The sequence below is a fragment of the Sinohyriopsis cumingii genome, chromosome 7 (genome assembly GCF_028554795.1).
Source record: "Sinohyriopsis cumingii isolate HCF-2022 chromosome 7, ASM2855479v2, whole genome shotgun sequence".
In the NCBI taxonomy this organism is placed as follows: domain Eukaryota; kingdom Metazoa; phylum Mollusca; class Bivalvia; order Unionida; family Unionidae; genus Sinohyriopsis; species Sinohyriopsis cumingii.
In genome coordinates, this window is record NC_142967.1 from 22,649,544 (window position 1) to 22,666,312 (window position 16,769).

Genomic DNA, 16,769 nt, shown 5'->3' on the forward strand with positions numbered 1-16,769 from the left:
GAAGAGACAGTCATGGCTGCTTTTGGATTTTACTGAAAAACTTCTGATGAACAGTCAGTCATGGCTGCTTTAGGTTTTTACTGAAAAACCTCTGATGAACAGACAGCCATTGCTGCTTTTGGATTTTACTGCAAAACTTCTGATGAACAGACAGTTATGGCTGCTTTTAGTTTTTACTGAAAAACTTCTGATGAACAGTCATTCATGGCTGCTTTTGGTTTTTACTGCAAAACTTCTGATGAACAGACATTCATGGCTGCTTTTAGTTTTTACTGAAAGGCTTCTGATGAACAGTCATGGCTGCTTTTGGATTTTACAGAAAAACTTCTGATGAACAGACAGTCATGGCTGCTTTTGGTTTTTACTGAAAGACTTCTGATGAACAGACAGTCATGGCTGCTTTTGGATTTTACTACAAAACTCCTGATGAACAGACAGTCATGGCTGCTTTTGGATTTTACTGCAAAACTTCTGATGAACAGACATTCATGGCTGCTTTTAGTTTTTACTGAAAAATTTATGATGATCAGACAGTCATGGCTGCTTTTGGTTTTCACTGAAAACCTTCTGATGTACAGACAGTCATGGCTGCTTTTGGTTTTTACTGAAAAACTTCTGATAAACAGACAGTCATGGCTGCTTTTAGTTTTTGCTGAAAAATGTCTGATGAACAGACAGTCATGGCTGCTTTTGGTTTTTACTGAAAGACTTCTGATGAACAGTCAGTCATGGCTGCTTTTGGATTTTACTGCAAAACCTCTGATGAACAGACAGTCATGGCTGCTTTTAGTTTTTACTGAAAAACTTCTGATGAACAGACAGTCATGGCTGCTTTTGGTTTTCACTGAAAGACTTCTGATGAACAGACAGTTATGGCTGCTTTTAGTTTTTACTGAAAAACGTCTGATGAACAGGCAGTCATGGCTGCTTTTGGATATTACTGCAAAACTTCTGATGAACAGACAGTCATGGCTGCTTTTAGTTTTTACTGAAAACCTTCTGATGAACAGACTGTCGTGGCTGCTTTTGGTTTTTACTGAAAGACTTCTGATGAACAGACAGTCATGGCTGCTTTTGGATTTTACTGCAAAACTTCTGATGAACAGACAGTCATGGCTGCTTTTAGATTTTACCGAAAAACTTCTGATGAACAGACAGTCATGGCTGCTTTTGGAGTTTACTGCAAAACTTCTGATGAACAGACAGTCATGGCTGCTTTTAGTTTTTACTGAAAGACTTGTGATGAACAGACAGTCATGGCTGCTTTTGGTTTTTACTGAAAGACTTGTGATGAACAGACAGTCATGGCTGCTTTTGGATTTTACTGCAAAACTTCTGATGAACAGACAGTCATGGCTGCTTTTAGTTTTTACTGAAAGACTTCTGATGAACAGACAATCATGGCTGCTTTTGGTTTTTACTGAAAGACTTGTGATGAACAGACAGTCATGGCTGCTTTTGGTTTTTACTGAAAAACATCTGATGAACAGACAGTCATGGCAGCTTTTGGATTTTACTGAAAAACTTCTGATGAACAGTCATGGCTGCTTTTGGTTTTTACTGAAAGACTTCTGATGAACAGTCAGTCATGGCTGCTTTTGGATTTTACTGCAAAACCTCTGATGAACAGACAGTCATGGCTGGTTTTAGTTTTTACTGCAAAACTTCTGATGAACAGACAGTCATGGCTGCTTTTAGTTTTTACTGAAAAACTTCTGATGAACAGACAGTCATGGCTGCTTTTGGTTTTTACTGAAAGACCTCTGATGAACAGTCATGGCTGCTTTTGGTTTTCACTGAAAGACTTCTGATGAACAGACAGTTATGGCTGCTTTTAGTTTTTACTGAAAAACGTCTGATGAACAGACAGTTATGGCTGCTTTTGGATGTTACTGCAAAACTTCTGATGAACAGACAGTCATGGCTGCTTTTAGTTTTTACTGAAAAACTTCTGATGAACAGACTGTCGTGGCTGCTTTTGGTTTTTACTGAAAGACTTCTGATGAACAGACAGTCATGGCTGCTTTTGGATTTTACTGCAAAACTTCTGATGAACAGACAGTCATGGCTGCTTTTAGATTTTACTGAAAAACTTCTGATGAACAGACAGTCATGGCTGCTTTTGGAGTTTACTGCAAAACTTCTGATGAACAGACAGTCATGGCTGCTTTTAGTTTTTACTGAAAAACGTCTGATGAACAGACAGTCATGGCTGCTTTTGGAGTTTACTGCAAAACTTCTGATGAACAGACAGTCATGGCTGCTTTTAGTTTTTACTGAATGACTTCTGATGAACAGACAGTCATGGCTGCATTTGGTTTTTACTGAAAGACTTCTGATGAACAGACAGTCATGGCTGCTTTTGGATTTTACTGTAAAACTTCTAATGAACAGACAGTCATGGCTGCTTTTGGTTTATACTGAAAGACTTCTGATGAACAGACAGTCATGGCTGCTTTTGGTTTTTACTGAAAAACTTCTGATGAACAGACAGTCATGGCTGCTTTTGGTTTTTACTGAAAAACTTCTGATGAACAGACAGTCATGGCTGCTTTTGGTTTTTACTGAAAGACTTCTGATGAACAGACTGTCATGGCTACTTTTGGTTTTTACTGAAAGACTTCTGATGAACAGACAGTCTTGGCTGCTGTTGGTTTTCACTGAAAGACTTCTGATGAACAGACAGTCATGGCTGCTTTTGGTTTTTACTGAAAGACTTCTGATAAACAGAGAGTCATGGCTGCTTTTGGATTTTACTGTAAAACTTCTGATGAACAGACTGTCATGGCTGCTTTTGGTTTTTACTGAAAGACTTCTGATGAGCAGACAGTCATGGCTGCTTTTGGATTTTACTGCAAAACTTCTGATGAACAGACAGTCATGGCTGCTTTTAGTTTTTACGGAAAAACTCCTGATGAACAGACAGTCATGGCTGCTTTTAGTTTTTACTAAAAAACTTCTGATGAACAGACAGTCATGGCTGCTTTTGGTTTTTACTTCAAAACTTCTGATGAACAGACAGTCAAGGCTGCTTTTGGTTTTTATTGAAAAACTTCTGATGAACAGACAGCCATTGCTGCTTTTGGATTTTACTGCAAAACTTCTGATGAACAGACAGTTATGGCTGCTTCTAGTTTTTACTGAAAAACTTCTGATGAACAGTCATTCATGGCTGCTTTTGGTTTTTACTGCAAAACTTCTGATGAACAGACATTCATGGCTGCTTTTAGTTTTTACTGAAAGACTTCTGATGAACAGTCATGGCTGCTTTTGGTTTTTACTGAAAAACTTCTGATGAACAGACAGCCATTGCTGCTTTTGGATTTTACTGCAAAACTTCTGATGAACAGACAGTTATGGCTGCTTTTAGTTTTTACTGAAAAACTTCTGATGAACAGTCATTCATGGCTGCTTTTGGTTTTTACTGCAAAACTTCTGATGAACAGACATTCATGGCTGCTTTTAGTTTTTACTGAAAGACTTCCGATGAACAGTCATGGCTGCTTTTGGTTTTTACTGAAAAACTTATGATGAACAGACAGTCATGGCTGCTTTTAGTTTTTACTGAAAGACTTCTGATGAACAGACAGTCATGGCTGCTTTTGGATTTTACAGAAAAACTTCTGTTGAACAGACAGTCATGGCTGCTTTTAGTTTTTACTGAAAGACTTCTGATGAACAGACAGTCATGGCTGCTTTTGGATTTTACTGCAAAACTCCTGATGAACAGACAGTCATGGCTGCTTTTGGATTTTACTGCAAAACTTCTGATGAACAGTCATGGCTGCTTTTAGTTTTTACTGAGAAACTTCTGATGATCAGACAGTCATGGCTGCTTTTGGTTTTCACTGAAAACCTTCTGATGTACAGACAGTCATGGCTGCTTTTGGATTTTACTGAAAAACTTCAGATAAACAGACAGTCATGGCTGCTTTTAGTTTTTGCTGAAAAATGTCTGATGAACAGACAGTCATGGCTGCTTTTGGATTTTACTGAAAAACTTCTGATGAACAGTCATGGCTGCTTTTGGTTTTTACTGAAAGACTTCTGATGAACAGTCAGTCATGGCTGCTTTTGGATTTTACTGCAAAACCTCTGATGAACAGACAGTCATGGCTGCTTTTAGTTTTTACTGCAAAACTTCTGATGAACAGACAGTCATGGCTGCTTTTGGTTTTTACTGAAAGACTTCTGATGAACAGACAGTCATGGCTGCTTTTGGTTTTCACTGAAAGACTTCTGATGAACAGACAGTTATGGCTGCTTTTAGTTTTTACTGAAAAACGTCTGATGAACAGACAGTCATGGCTGCTTTTGGATGTTACTGCAAAACTTCTGATGAACAGACAGTCATGGCTGCTTTTAGTTTTTACTGAAAAACTTCTGATGAACAGACTGTCGTGGCTGCTTTTGGTTTTTACTGAAAGACTTCTGATGAACAGACAGTCATGGCTGCTTTTGGATTTTACTGCAAAACTTCTGATGAACAGACAGTCATGGCTGCTTTTAGATTTTACTGAAAAACTTCTGATGAACAGACTGTCATGGCTGCTTTTGGAGTTTACTGCAAAACTTCTGATGAACAGACAGTCATGGCTGCTTTTAGTTTTTACTGAAAAACGTCTGATGAACAGACAGTCATGGCTGCTTTTGGAGTTTACTGCAAAACTTCTGATGAACAGACAGTCATGGCTGCTTTTAGTTTTTACTGAATGACTTCTGATGAACAGACAGTCATGGCTGCATTTGGTTTTTACTGAAAGACTTCTGATGAACAGACAGTCATGGCTGCTTTTGGATTTTACTGTAAAACTTCTAATGAACAGACAGTCATGGCTGCTTTTGGTTTATACTGAAAGACTTCTGATGAACAGACAGTCATGGCTGCTTTTGGTTTTTACTGAAAAACTTCTGATGAACAGACAGTCATGGCTGCTTTTGGTTTTTACTGAAAAACTTCTGATGAACAGACAGTCATGGCTGCTTTTGGTTTTTACTGAAAGACTTCTGATGAACAGACTGTCATGGCTACTTTTGGTTTTTACTGAAAGACTTCTGATGAACAGACAGTCTTGGCTGCTGTTGGTTTTCACTGAAAGACTTCTGATGAACAGACAGTCATGGCTGCTTTTGGTTTTTACTGAAAGACTTCTGATAAACAGAGAGTCATGGCTGCTTTTGGATTTTACTGTAAAACTTCTGATGAACAGACTGTCATGGCTGCTTTTGGTTTTTACTGAAAGACTTCTGATAAGCAGACAGTCATGGCTGCTTTTGGATTTTACTGCAAAACTTCTGATGAACAGACAGTCATGGCTGCTTTTAGTTTTTACGGAAAAACTCCTGATGAACAGACAGTCATGGCTGCTTTTAGTTTTTACTAAAAAACTTCTGATGAACAGACAGTCATGGCTGCTTTTGGTTTTTACTTCAAAACTTCTGATGAACAGACAGTCAAGGCTGCTTTTGGTTTTTATTGAAAAACTTCTGATGAACAGACAGCCATTGCTGCTTTTGGATTTTACTGCAAAACTTCTGATGAACAGACAGTTATGGCTGCTTCTAGTTTTTACTGAAAAACTTCTGATGAACAGTCATTCATGGCTGCTTTTGGTTTTTACTGCAAAACTTCTGATGAACAGACATTCATGGCTGCTTTTAGTTTTTACTGAAAGACTTCTGATGAACAGTCATGGCTGCTTTTGGTTTTTACTGAAAAACTTCTGATGAACAGACAGCCATTGCTGCTTTTGGATTTTACTGCAAAACTTCTGATGAACAGACAGTTATGGCTGCTTTTAGTTTTTACTGAAAAACTTCTGATGAACAGTCATTCATGGCTGCTTTTGGTTTTTACTGCAAAACTTCTGATGAACAGACATTCATGGCTGCTTTTAGTTTTTACTGAAAGACTTCCGATGAACAGTCATGGCTGCTTTTGGTTTTTACTGAAAAACTTATGATGAACAGACAGTCATGGCTGCTTTTAGTTTTTACTGAAAGACTTCTGATGAACAGACAGTCATGGCTGCTTTTGGATTTTACAGAAAAACTTCTGTTGAACAGACAGTCATGGCTGCTTTTAGTTTTTACTGAAAGACTTCTGATGAACAGACAGTCATGGCTGCTTTTGGATTTTACTGCAAAACTCCTGATGAACAGACAGTCATGGCTGCTTTTGGATTTTACTGCAAAACTTCTGATGAACAGTCATGGCTGCTTTTAGTTTTTACTGAGAAACTTCTGATGATCAGACAGTCATGGCTGCTTTTGGTTTTCACTGAAAACCTTCTGATGTACAGACAGTCATGGCTGCTTTTGGATTTTACTGAAAAACTTCAGATAAACAGACAGTCATGGCTGCTTTTAGTTTTTGCTGAAAAATGTCTGATGAACAGACAGTCATGGCTGCTTTTGGATTTTACTGAAAAACTTCTGATGAACAGTCATGGCTGCTTTTGGTTTTTACTGAAAGACTTCTGATGAACAGTCAGTCATGGCTGCTTTTGGATTTTACTGCAAAACCTCTGATGAACAGACAGTCATGGCTGCTTTTAGTTTTTACTGCAAAACTTCTGATGAACAGACAGTCATGGCTGCTTTTGGTTTTTACTGAAAGACTTCTGATGAACAGACAGTCATGGCTGCTTTTGGTTTTCACTGAAAGACTTCTGATGAACAGACAGTTATGGCTGCTTTTAGTTTTTACTGAAAAACGTCTGATGAACAGACAGTCATGGCTGCTTTTGGATGTTACTGCAAAACTTCTGATGAACAGACAGTCATGGCTGCTTTTAGTTTTTACTGAAAAACTTCTGATGAACAGACTGTCGTGGCTGCTTTTGGTTTTTACTGAAAGACTTCCGATGAACAGACAGTCATGGCTGCTTTTGGATTTTACTGCAAAACTTCTGATGAACAGACAGTCATGGCTGCTTTTAGATTTTACTGAAAAACTTCTGATGAACAGACTGTCATGGCTGCTTTTGGAGTTTACTGCAAAACTTCTGATGAACAGACAGTCATGGCTGCTTTTAGTTTTTACTGAAAGACTTGTAATGAACAGACAGTCATGGCTGCTTTTGGTTTTTACTGAAAAACGTCTGATGAACAGACAGTCATGGCTGCTTTTAGTTTTTACTGAAAGACTTCTGATGAACAGACAGTCATGGCTGCTTTTGGTTTTTACTGAAAGACTTGTGATGAACAGACAGTCATGGCTGCTTTTGGATTTTACTGTAAAACTTCTGATGAACAGACAGTCATGGCTGCTTTTAGTTTTTACTGAAAGACTTCTGATGAACAGACAGTCATGGCTGCTTTTAGTTTTTACTGAAAGACTTCCGATGAACAGTCATGGCTGCTTTTGGTTTTTACTGAAAAACTTATGATGAACAGACAGTCATGGCTGCTTTTAGTTTTTACTGAAAGACTTCTGATGAACAGACAGTCATGGCTGCTTTTGGATTTTACAGAAAAACTTCTGTTGAACAGACAGTCATGGCTGCTTTTAGTTTTTACTGAAAGACTTCTGATGAACAGACAGTCATGGCTGCTTTTGGATTTTACTGCAAAACTCCTGATGAACAGACAGTCATGGCTGCTTTTGGATTTTACTGCAAAACTTCTGATGAACAGTCATGGCTGCTTTTAGTTTTTACTGAGAAACTTCTGATGATCAGACAGTCATGGCTGCTTTTGGTTTTCACTGAAAACCTTCTGATGTACAGACAGTCATGGCTGCTTTTGGATTTTACTGAAAAACTTCAGATAAACAGACAGTCATGGCTGCTTTTAGTTTTTGCTGAAAAATGTCTGATGAACAGACAGTCATGGCTGCTTTTGGATTTTACTGAAAAACTTCTGATGAACAGTCATGGCTGCTTTTGGTTTTTACTGAAAGACTTCTGATGAACAGTCAGTCATGGCTGCTTTTGGATTTTACTGCAAAACCTCTGATGAACAGACAGTCATGGCTGCTTTTAGTTTTTACTGCAAAACTTCTGATGAACAGACAGTCATGGCTGCTTTTGGTTTTTACTGAAAGACTTCTGATGAACAGACAGTCATGGCTGCTTTTGGTTTTCACTGAAAGACTTCTGATGAACAGACAGTTATGGCTGCTTTTAGTTTTTACTGAAAAACGTCTGATGAACAGACAGTCATGGCTGCTTTTGGATGTTACTGCAAAACTTCTGATGAACAGACAGTCATGGCTGCTTTTAGTTTTTACTGAAAAACTTCTGATGAACAGACTGTCGTGGCTGCTTTTGGTTTTTACTGAAAGACTTCTGATGAACAGACAGTCATGGCTGCTTTTGGATTTTACTGCAAAACTTCTGATGAACAGACAGTCATGGCTGCTTTTAGATTTTACTGAAAAACTTCTGATGAACAGACTGTCATGGCTGCTTTTGGAGTTTACTGCAAAACTTCTGATGAACAGACAGTCATGGCTGCTTTTAGTTTTTACTGAAAAACGTCTGATGAACAGACAGTCATGGCTGCTTTTGGAGTTTACTGCAAAACTTCTGATGAACAGACAGTCATGGCTGCTTTTAGTTTTTACTGAATGACTTCTGATGAACAGACAGTCATGGCTGCATTTGGTTTTTACTGAAAGACTTCTGATGAACAGACAGTCATGGCTGCTTTTGGATTTTACTGTAAAACTTCTAATGAACAGACAGTCATGGCTGCTTTTGGTTTATACTGAAAGACTTCTGATGAACAGACAGTCATGGCTGCTTTTGGTTTTTACTGAAAAACTTCTGATGAACAGACAGTCATGGCTGCTTTTGGTTTTTACTGAAAAACTTCTGATGAACAGACAGTCATGGCTGCTTTTGGTTTTTACTGAAAGACTTCTGATGAACAGACTGTCATGGCTACTTTTGGTTTTTACTGAAAGACTTCTGATGAACAGACAGTCTTGGCTGCTGTTGGTTTTCACTGAAAGACTTCTGATGAACAGACAGTCATGGCTGCTTTTGGTTTTTACTGAAAGACTTCTGATAAACAGAGAGTCATGGCTGCTTTTGGATTTTACTGTAAAACTTCTGATGAACAGACTGTCATGGCTGCTTTTGGTTTTTACTGAAAGACTTCTGATGAGCAGACAGTCATGGCTGCTTTTGGATTTTACTGCAAAACTTCTGATGAACAGACAGTCATGGCTGCTTTTAGTTTTTACGGAAAAACTCCTGATGAACAGACAGTCATGGCTGCTTTTAGTTTTTACTAAAAAACTTCTGATGAACAGACAGTCATGGCTGCTTTTGGTTTTTACTTCAAAACTTCTGATGAACAGACAGTCAAGGCTGCTTTTGGTTTTTATTGAAAAACTTCTGATGAACAGACAGCCATTGCTGCTTTTGGATTTTACTGCAAAACTTCTGATGAACAGACAGTTATGGCTGCTTCTAGTTTTTACTGAAAAACTTCTGATGAACAGTCATTCATGGCTGCTTTTGGTTTTTACTGCAAAACTTCTGATGAACAGACATTCATGGCTGCTTTTAGTTTTTACTGAAAGACTTCTGATGAACAGTCATGGCTGCTTTTGGTTTTTACTGAAAAACTTCTGATGAACAGACAGCCATTGCTGCTTTTGGATTTTACTGCAAAACTTCTGATGAACAGACAGTTATGGCTGCTTTTAGTTTTTACTGAAAAACTTCTGATGAACAGTCATTCATGGCTGCTTTTGGTTTTTACTGCAAAACTTCTGATGAACAGACATTCATGGCTGCTTTTAGTTTTTACTGAAAGACTTCCGATGAACAGTCATGGCTGCTTTTGGTTTTTACTGAAAAACTTATGATGAACAGACAGTCATGGCTGCTTTTAGTTTTTACTGAAAGACTTCTGATGAACAGACAGTCATGGCTGCTTTTGGATTTTACAGAAAAACTTCTGTTGAACAGACAGTCATGGCTGCTTTTAGTTTTTACTGAAAGACTTCTGATGAACAGACAGTCATGGCTGCTTTTGGATTTTACTGCAAAACTCCTGATGAACAGACAGTCATGGCTGCTTTTGGATTTTACTGCAAAACTTCTGATGAACAGTCATGGCTGCTTTTAGTTTTTACTGAGAAACTTCTGATGATCAGACAGTCATGGCTGCTTTTGGTTTTCACTGAAAACCTTCTGATGTACAGACAGTCATGGCTGCTTTTGGATTTTACTGAAAAACTTCAGATAAACAGACAGTCATGGCTGCTTTTAGTTTTTGCTGAAAAATGTCTGATGAACAGACAGTCATGGCTGCTTTTGGATTTTACTGAAAAACTTCTGATGAACAGTCATGGCTGCTTTTGGTTTTTACTGAAAGACTTCTGATGAACAGTCAGTCATGGCTGCTTTTGGATTTTACTGCAAAACCTCTGATGAACAGACAGTCATGGCTGCTTTTAGTTTTTACTGCAAAACTTCTGATGAACAGACAGTCATGGCTGCTTTTGGTTTTTACTGAAAGACTTCTGATGAACAGACAGTCATGGCTGCTTTTGGTTTTCACTGAAAGACTTCTGATGAACAGACAGTTATGGCTGCTTTTAGTTTTTACTGAAAAACGTCTGATGAACAGACAGTCATGGCTGCTTTTGGATGTTACTGCAAAACTTCTGATGAACAGACAGTCATGGCTGCTTTTAGTTTTTACTGAAAAACTTCTGATGAACAGACTGTCGTGGCTGCTTTTGGTTTTTACTGAAAGACTTCCGATGAACAGACAGTCATGGCTGCTTTTGGATTTTACTGCAAAACTTCTGATGAACAGACAGTCATGGCTGCTTTTAGATTTTACTGAAAAATTTCTGATGAACAGACTGTCATGGCTGCTTTTGGAGTTTACTGCAAAACTTCTGATGAACAGACAGTCATGGCTGCTTTTAGTTTTTACTGAAAGACTTGTAATGAACAGACAGTCATGGCTGCTTTTGGTTTTTACTGAAAAACGTCTGATGAACAGACAGTCATGGCTGCTTTTAGTTTTTACTGAAAGACTTCTGATGAACAGACAGTCATGGCTGCTTTTGGTTTTTACTGAAAGACTTGTGATGAACAGACAGTCATGGCTGCTTTTGGATTTTACTGTAAAACTTCTGATGAACAGACAGTCATGGCTGCTTTTAGTTTTTACTGAAAGACTTCTGATGAACAGACAGTCATGGCTGCTTTTGGTTTTTGCTGAAAGACTTGTGATGAACAGACAGTCATGGCTGCTTTTGGATTTTACTGAAAAACTTCTGATGAAAAGACAGTCATGGGTGCGTTTAGTTTTTACTGAAAAACTTCTGATGAACAGACTGTCATGGCTGCTTTTGGTTTTTAATGAAAGACTTGTGGTGAACAGACAGTCATGGCTGCTTTTGGATTTTACTGCAAAACTTCTGATGAACAGACAGTCATGGCTGCTTTTAGATTTTACTGAAAGACTTCTGATGAACAGACAGTCATGGCTGCTTTTGGAGTTTACTGCAAAACTTCTGATGAACAGACAGTCATGGCTGCTTTTAGTTTTTACTGAAAAACTTCTGATGAACAGACAGTCATGGCTGCTTTTGGTTTTTACTGAAAGACCTGTGATGAACAGTCATGGCTGCTTTTGGATTTTACTGCAAAACTTCTGATGAACAGACAGTCATGGCTGCTTTTAGTTTTTACTGAAAGACTTCTGATGAACAGACAGTCATGGCTGCTTTTGGTTTTTACTGAAAGACTTCTGATGAACAGACAGTCATGGCTGCTTTTGGTTTTTACTGAAAAACTTCTGATGAACAGACAGTCATGGCTGCTTTTGGATTTTACTGCAAAACTTCTGATGGACAGACAGTCATGGCTGCTTTTAGTTTTTACTGAAAAACTTCTGGTGAACAGACAGTCATGGCTGCTTTTGGAGTTTACTGCAAAACGTCTGATGAACAGACAGTCATGGCTGCTTTTAGTTTTTACTGAAAGACTTCTGATGAACAGACAGTCATGGCTGCGTTTGGTTTTTACTGAAAGACTTGTGATGAACAGACAGTCATGGCTGCTTTTGGATTTTACTGTAAAACTTCTGATGAACAGACATTCATGGCTGCTTTTGGAGTTTACTGCAAAACTTCTGATGAACAGACAGTCATGGCTGCTTTTAGATTTTACTGAAAAACTTCTGATGAACAGACTGTCATGGCTGCTTTTGGAGTTTACTGCAAAACTTCTGATGAACAGACAGTCATGGCTGCTTTTAGTTTTTACTGAAAGACTTGTAATGAACAGACAGTCATGGCTGCTTTTGGTTTTTACTGAAAAACGTCTGATGAACAGACAGTCATGGCTGCTTTTAGTTTTTACTGAAAGACTTCTGATGAACAGACAGTCATGGCTGCTTTTGGTTTTTACTGAAAGACTTGTGATGAACAGACAGTCATGGCTGCTTTTGGATTTTACTGTAAAACTTCTGATGAACAGACAGTCATGGCTGCTTTTAGTTTTTACTGAAAGACTTCTGATGAACAGACAGTCATGGCTGCTTTTGGTTTTTGCTGAAAGACTTGTGATGAACAGACAGTCATGGCTGCTTTTGGATTTTACTGAAAAACTTCTGATGAAAAGACAGTCATGGGTGCGTTTAGTTTTTACTGAAAAACTTCTGATGAACAGACTGTCATGGCTGCTTTTGGTTTTTAATGAAAGACTTGTGGTGAACAGACAGTCATGGCTGCTTTTGGATTTTACTGCAAAACTTCTGATGAACAGATAGTCATGGCTGCTTTTAGATTTTACTGAAAGACTTCTGATGAACAGACAGTCATGGCTGCTTTTGGAGTTTACTGCAAAACTTCTGATGAACAGACAGTCATGGCTGCTTTTAGTTTTTACTGAAAAACTTCTGATGAACAGACAGTCATGGCTGCTTTTGGTTTTTACTGAAAGACCTGTGATGAACAGTCATGGCTGCTTTTGGATTTTACTGCAAAACTTCTGATGAACAGACAGTCATGGCTGCTTTTAGTTTTTACTGAAAGACTTCTGATGAACAGACAGTCATGGCTGCTTTTAGTTTTTACTGAAAGACTTCTGATGAACAGACAGTCATGGCTGCTTTTGGCTTTTACTGAAAAACTTCTGATGAACAGACAGTCATGGCTGCTTTTGGATTTTACTGCAAAACTTCTGATGGAGAGACAGTCATGGCTGCTTTTAGTTTTTACTGAAAAACTTCTGGTGAACAGACAGTCATGGCTGCTTTTGGAGTTTACTGCAAAACTTCTGATGAACAGACAGTCATGGCTGCTTTTAGTTTTTACTGAAAGACTTCTGATGAACAGACAGTCATGGCTGCGTTTGGTTTTTACTGAAAGACTTGTGATGAACAGACAGTCATGGCTGCTTTTGGATTTTACTGTAAAACTTCTGATGAACAGACATTCATGGCTGCTTTTAGTTTTTACTGAAAGACTTCTGATGAACAGTCAGTCATGGCTGCTTTTGGTTTTTACTGAAAGACTTCTGATGAACAGACAGTCATGGCTGCTTTTGGAGTTTACTGCAAAACTTCTGATGAACAGACAGTCATGGCTGCTTTTAGTTTTTACTGAAAAACTTCTGATGAACAGACAGTCATGGCTGCTTTTGGTTTTTACTGAAAGACCTGTGATGAACAGACAGTCATGGCTGCTTTTGGATTTTACTGTAAAACTTCTGATGAACAGACAGTCATGGCTGCTTTTAGTTTTTACTGAAAGACTTCTGATGAACAGACAGTCATGGCTGCGTTTGGTTTTTACTGAAAGACTTCTGATGAACAGACAGTCATGGCTGCTTTTGGTTTTTACTGAAAAACTTCTGATGAACAGACAGTCATGGCTGCTTTTGGATTTTACTGCAAAACTTCTGATGAACAGACAGTCATGGCTGCTTTTAGTTTTTACTGAAAAACTTCTGGTGAACAGACAGTCATGGCTGCTTTTGGAGTTTACTGCAAAACTTCTGATGAACAGACAGTCATGGCTGCTTTTAGTTTTTACTGAAAGACTTCTGATGAACAGACAGTCATGGCTGCGTTTGGTTTTTACTGAAAGACTTGTGATGAACAGACAGTCATGGCTGCTTTTGGATTTTACTGTAAAACTTCTGATGAACAGACATTCATGGCTGCTTTTAGTTTTTACTGAAAGACTTCTGATGAACAGACAGTCATGGCTGCTTTTGGTTTTTACTGAAAGACTTCTGATGAACAGACAGTCATGGCTGCTTTTGGATTTTACTGAAAAACGTCTGATGAACAGACAGTCATGGCTGCTTTGAGTTTTTACTGAAAAACTTCTGATGAACAGACAATCATGGCTGCTTTTAGTTTTTACTGAAAAACTTCTGATGAACAGACAGTCATGGCTGCTTTTGGTTTTTACTGAAAAACTTACGATGATTTGTGCTTGGTCTAAATGATCAGACTTCCAGTATGGTCGCCATGTCAGCCATCTTGACAGTTTTTTATATGATTACTTAATAATTCTTCATATAGAGTTGGGATTTTCACTGAAAGGCATATGGTGTTACAGTTTTTTTTTGGTTTACAAAAACAACTCTTTTTTCATGTAATATATAAATCCAATGTTAAAATGCATGATAACACAAATAAATATGAATAAAATATTTTCAAAGCTTGTTTGTGTATACATATGGAAAATGCCTTGAATAATGCAAGTTCAGTAACTTATAATTATTTGCAAAACTTAATAATTACAGATTTAACCAGACATTGCATGGGGGTATATCGTCATGTTGTCTGATACATGTTTGTTGATCTTCAGTCCATAATCTCAGGTTCAAGGTCAGACCCCATAAGAAAGATTTTTGTACTATACTAACAAGTGTCTTGTATTAACTCAAACATTTGAGAAATTATGTTTTGTTACTGAAACCTGGTATGCTGGAGTTTCTCAAGAATATTGAATATGGTTTCAATATGAAGCATTAAAAATAATAAAAGGACAGAAGAAATAGACTTAACAGATTTCTGTCGATTCTTTTCAGCCAGTAGAGCATTAGGCCCTTCATGGGACTCCTGTTTTACATTTTCTTCTCCCTATGTGAAGGATGATGTAGCTTTGTACTAAGGAATTACCTATCTTTAGATATGTTCTTACAAAACAGGTTGGGGGTATCATCCGTTTTTTGTATCAAATGATTGGATGAAAAATTCTGCTTTTGTCTTATTGCAGTTGTTTTCATCAAGGAGGAGGGTCAGAATTTTTCTGATGGATGCAGAAGAAGAGGAAGATGAGGAGGAGGATGAAGAAGAAGGAGCAGAGCAGAGTAACCAGAGTGATGTTGACACTAGTCAGTCAGCAAGTTTGATGGTGGTAGACCAGAACTCAGAGAATGTAGAAGACAAGGAGAATGCAAGCTTTGTCAGTCAGGGCAGGAGTGACATTGCAGCTACCTGATGATAGTACATGTTATCAATTTCGTTTCTCAACTAATCTAATAGATCTAAATAAAATATATTGAAAATTGTCAACATCATTCCTTTTGATATAATTGCTCCACCAATGTCATAGATCTAAATAAAACGTATTTAAAGTTTTAATTGCTTATAAGCTGATTTCTTTCTTAAACACTCTTAATTTCTTATACAGAAGACCTGTCCAAACCTACACGTTTATTCCAAATGATTCTTTAAATGCGTAACTTATAAAGCTTTCATTTCTTTTATTCCTCTCTCTCTTTTTGAATGGCATTTTATTGATCTGTTGATATCATATACCCCCACGTAACAGGGTGTATATTATGTTATGTCTGTCTGCCCATCCATTAACCATGGTAGTGATAATCATATCCTACCATTTGTGCGCCCTTTATGTCCTAAATTTGTTCCAATCAGAAAATTTTGAATGATTTCATAACTGGAAACCAGATTTGATCTGAGTTTTTATGTAAAATGATTTCATAAACGGAAACCAGATTTGATTTGAGTTTTTATGTAAAATGATTTCATTAATGGAAACCAGATTTGATCTGAGTTTTTATGTAAAATGATTTCATAAATGGGAACCAGATTTGATCCAAGTTATGTAAAACGATTTCATAAATGAAAACAAGATTTGATCTGAGTTATGTAAAACAATTTCATTAATGAAAATCAGATTTGATCTGAGTTATTATCTTAAACGATTTCATAAATGGAAACCAGATTTGATCTGAGTTGTTATGTAAAACAAAAGATTTAGTTCAGTTTCATTTTCACTTTTAACTGTGGAAGCTTTACAGAGTTATGGCCCCTTTTGTGACTTAAACTTTGCTTTACATTATGAACTCAGTTATGTGTGATACTGTTTCAAGAAATTTATGCACTTTAATAAAAGCTATCATATGACTTTATTTATCAAGACTATAAATATGCCTTGATGCCCCCACCAGTATGATGCAATTAAAGAGCAAAGGTTTAAGTCAAACAGGGGCCATAACTCAATTTTTCATAAAACAATGAACTCAAACTTAACCTGTGTCTTCTTCATGTAAAGTATCTTATTAAAAGTTTAAATTCATGAATTATTCCAAAAGTTGTTGAGCATAGTGCGAAGTCAAACAGGGCCCTTGCTCAGTAAAATTACACTGGAAAATGGTGAAAATCCCACAGGACCATGGTCTTCTAAACATAAAGCCTGGTACTAAATTAGATTTCAGTTTAGTGTTTCAAGAGTTATTTTTGGCTGCCTCAATGTGTCCTTGAGATGGGCAGTTAGCTCACTGCCTCATTGTTTCCTTGGAAAAGGC

At 37.6% G+C, this 16,769-nt stretch overlaps 1 protein-coding gene across 4 annotated transcripts in view; it reads left to right on the plus strand.

The window, feature by feature from the left end:
• Nucleotides 1–15,582, plus strand: part of LOC149794872 (anaphase-promoting complex subunit 4-like) — a 194,249-nt gene extending 178,667 nt beyond the window's left edge. For all 4 annotated transcript variants that reach the window (XM_089964520.1, XM_089964519.1, XM_089964522.1 and 1 more), the window contains one exon: nucleotides 15,215–15,582. In XM_089964520.1, the coding sequence (XP_089820646.1) occupies nucleotides 15,215–15,439 (225 nt within the window). In that variant the 3' untranslated portion in view covers nucleotides 15,440–15,582. The remainder of the gene's footprint in view (nucleotides 1–15,214) is intronic.
• The last annotated feature ends 1,187 nt before the right edge of the window (nucleotides 15,583–16,769 follow it).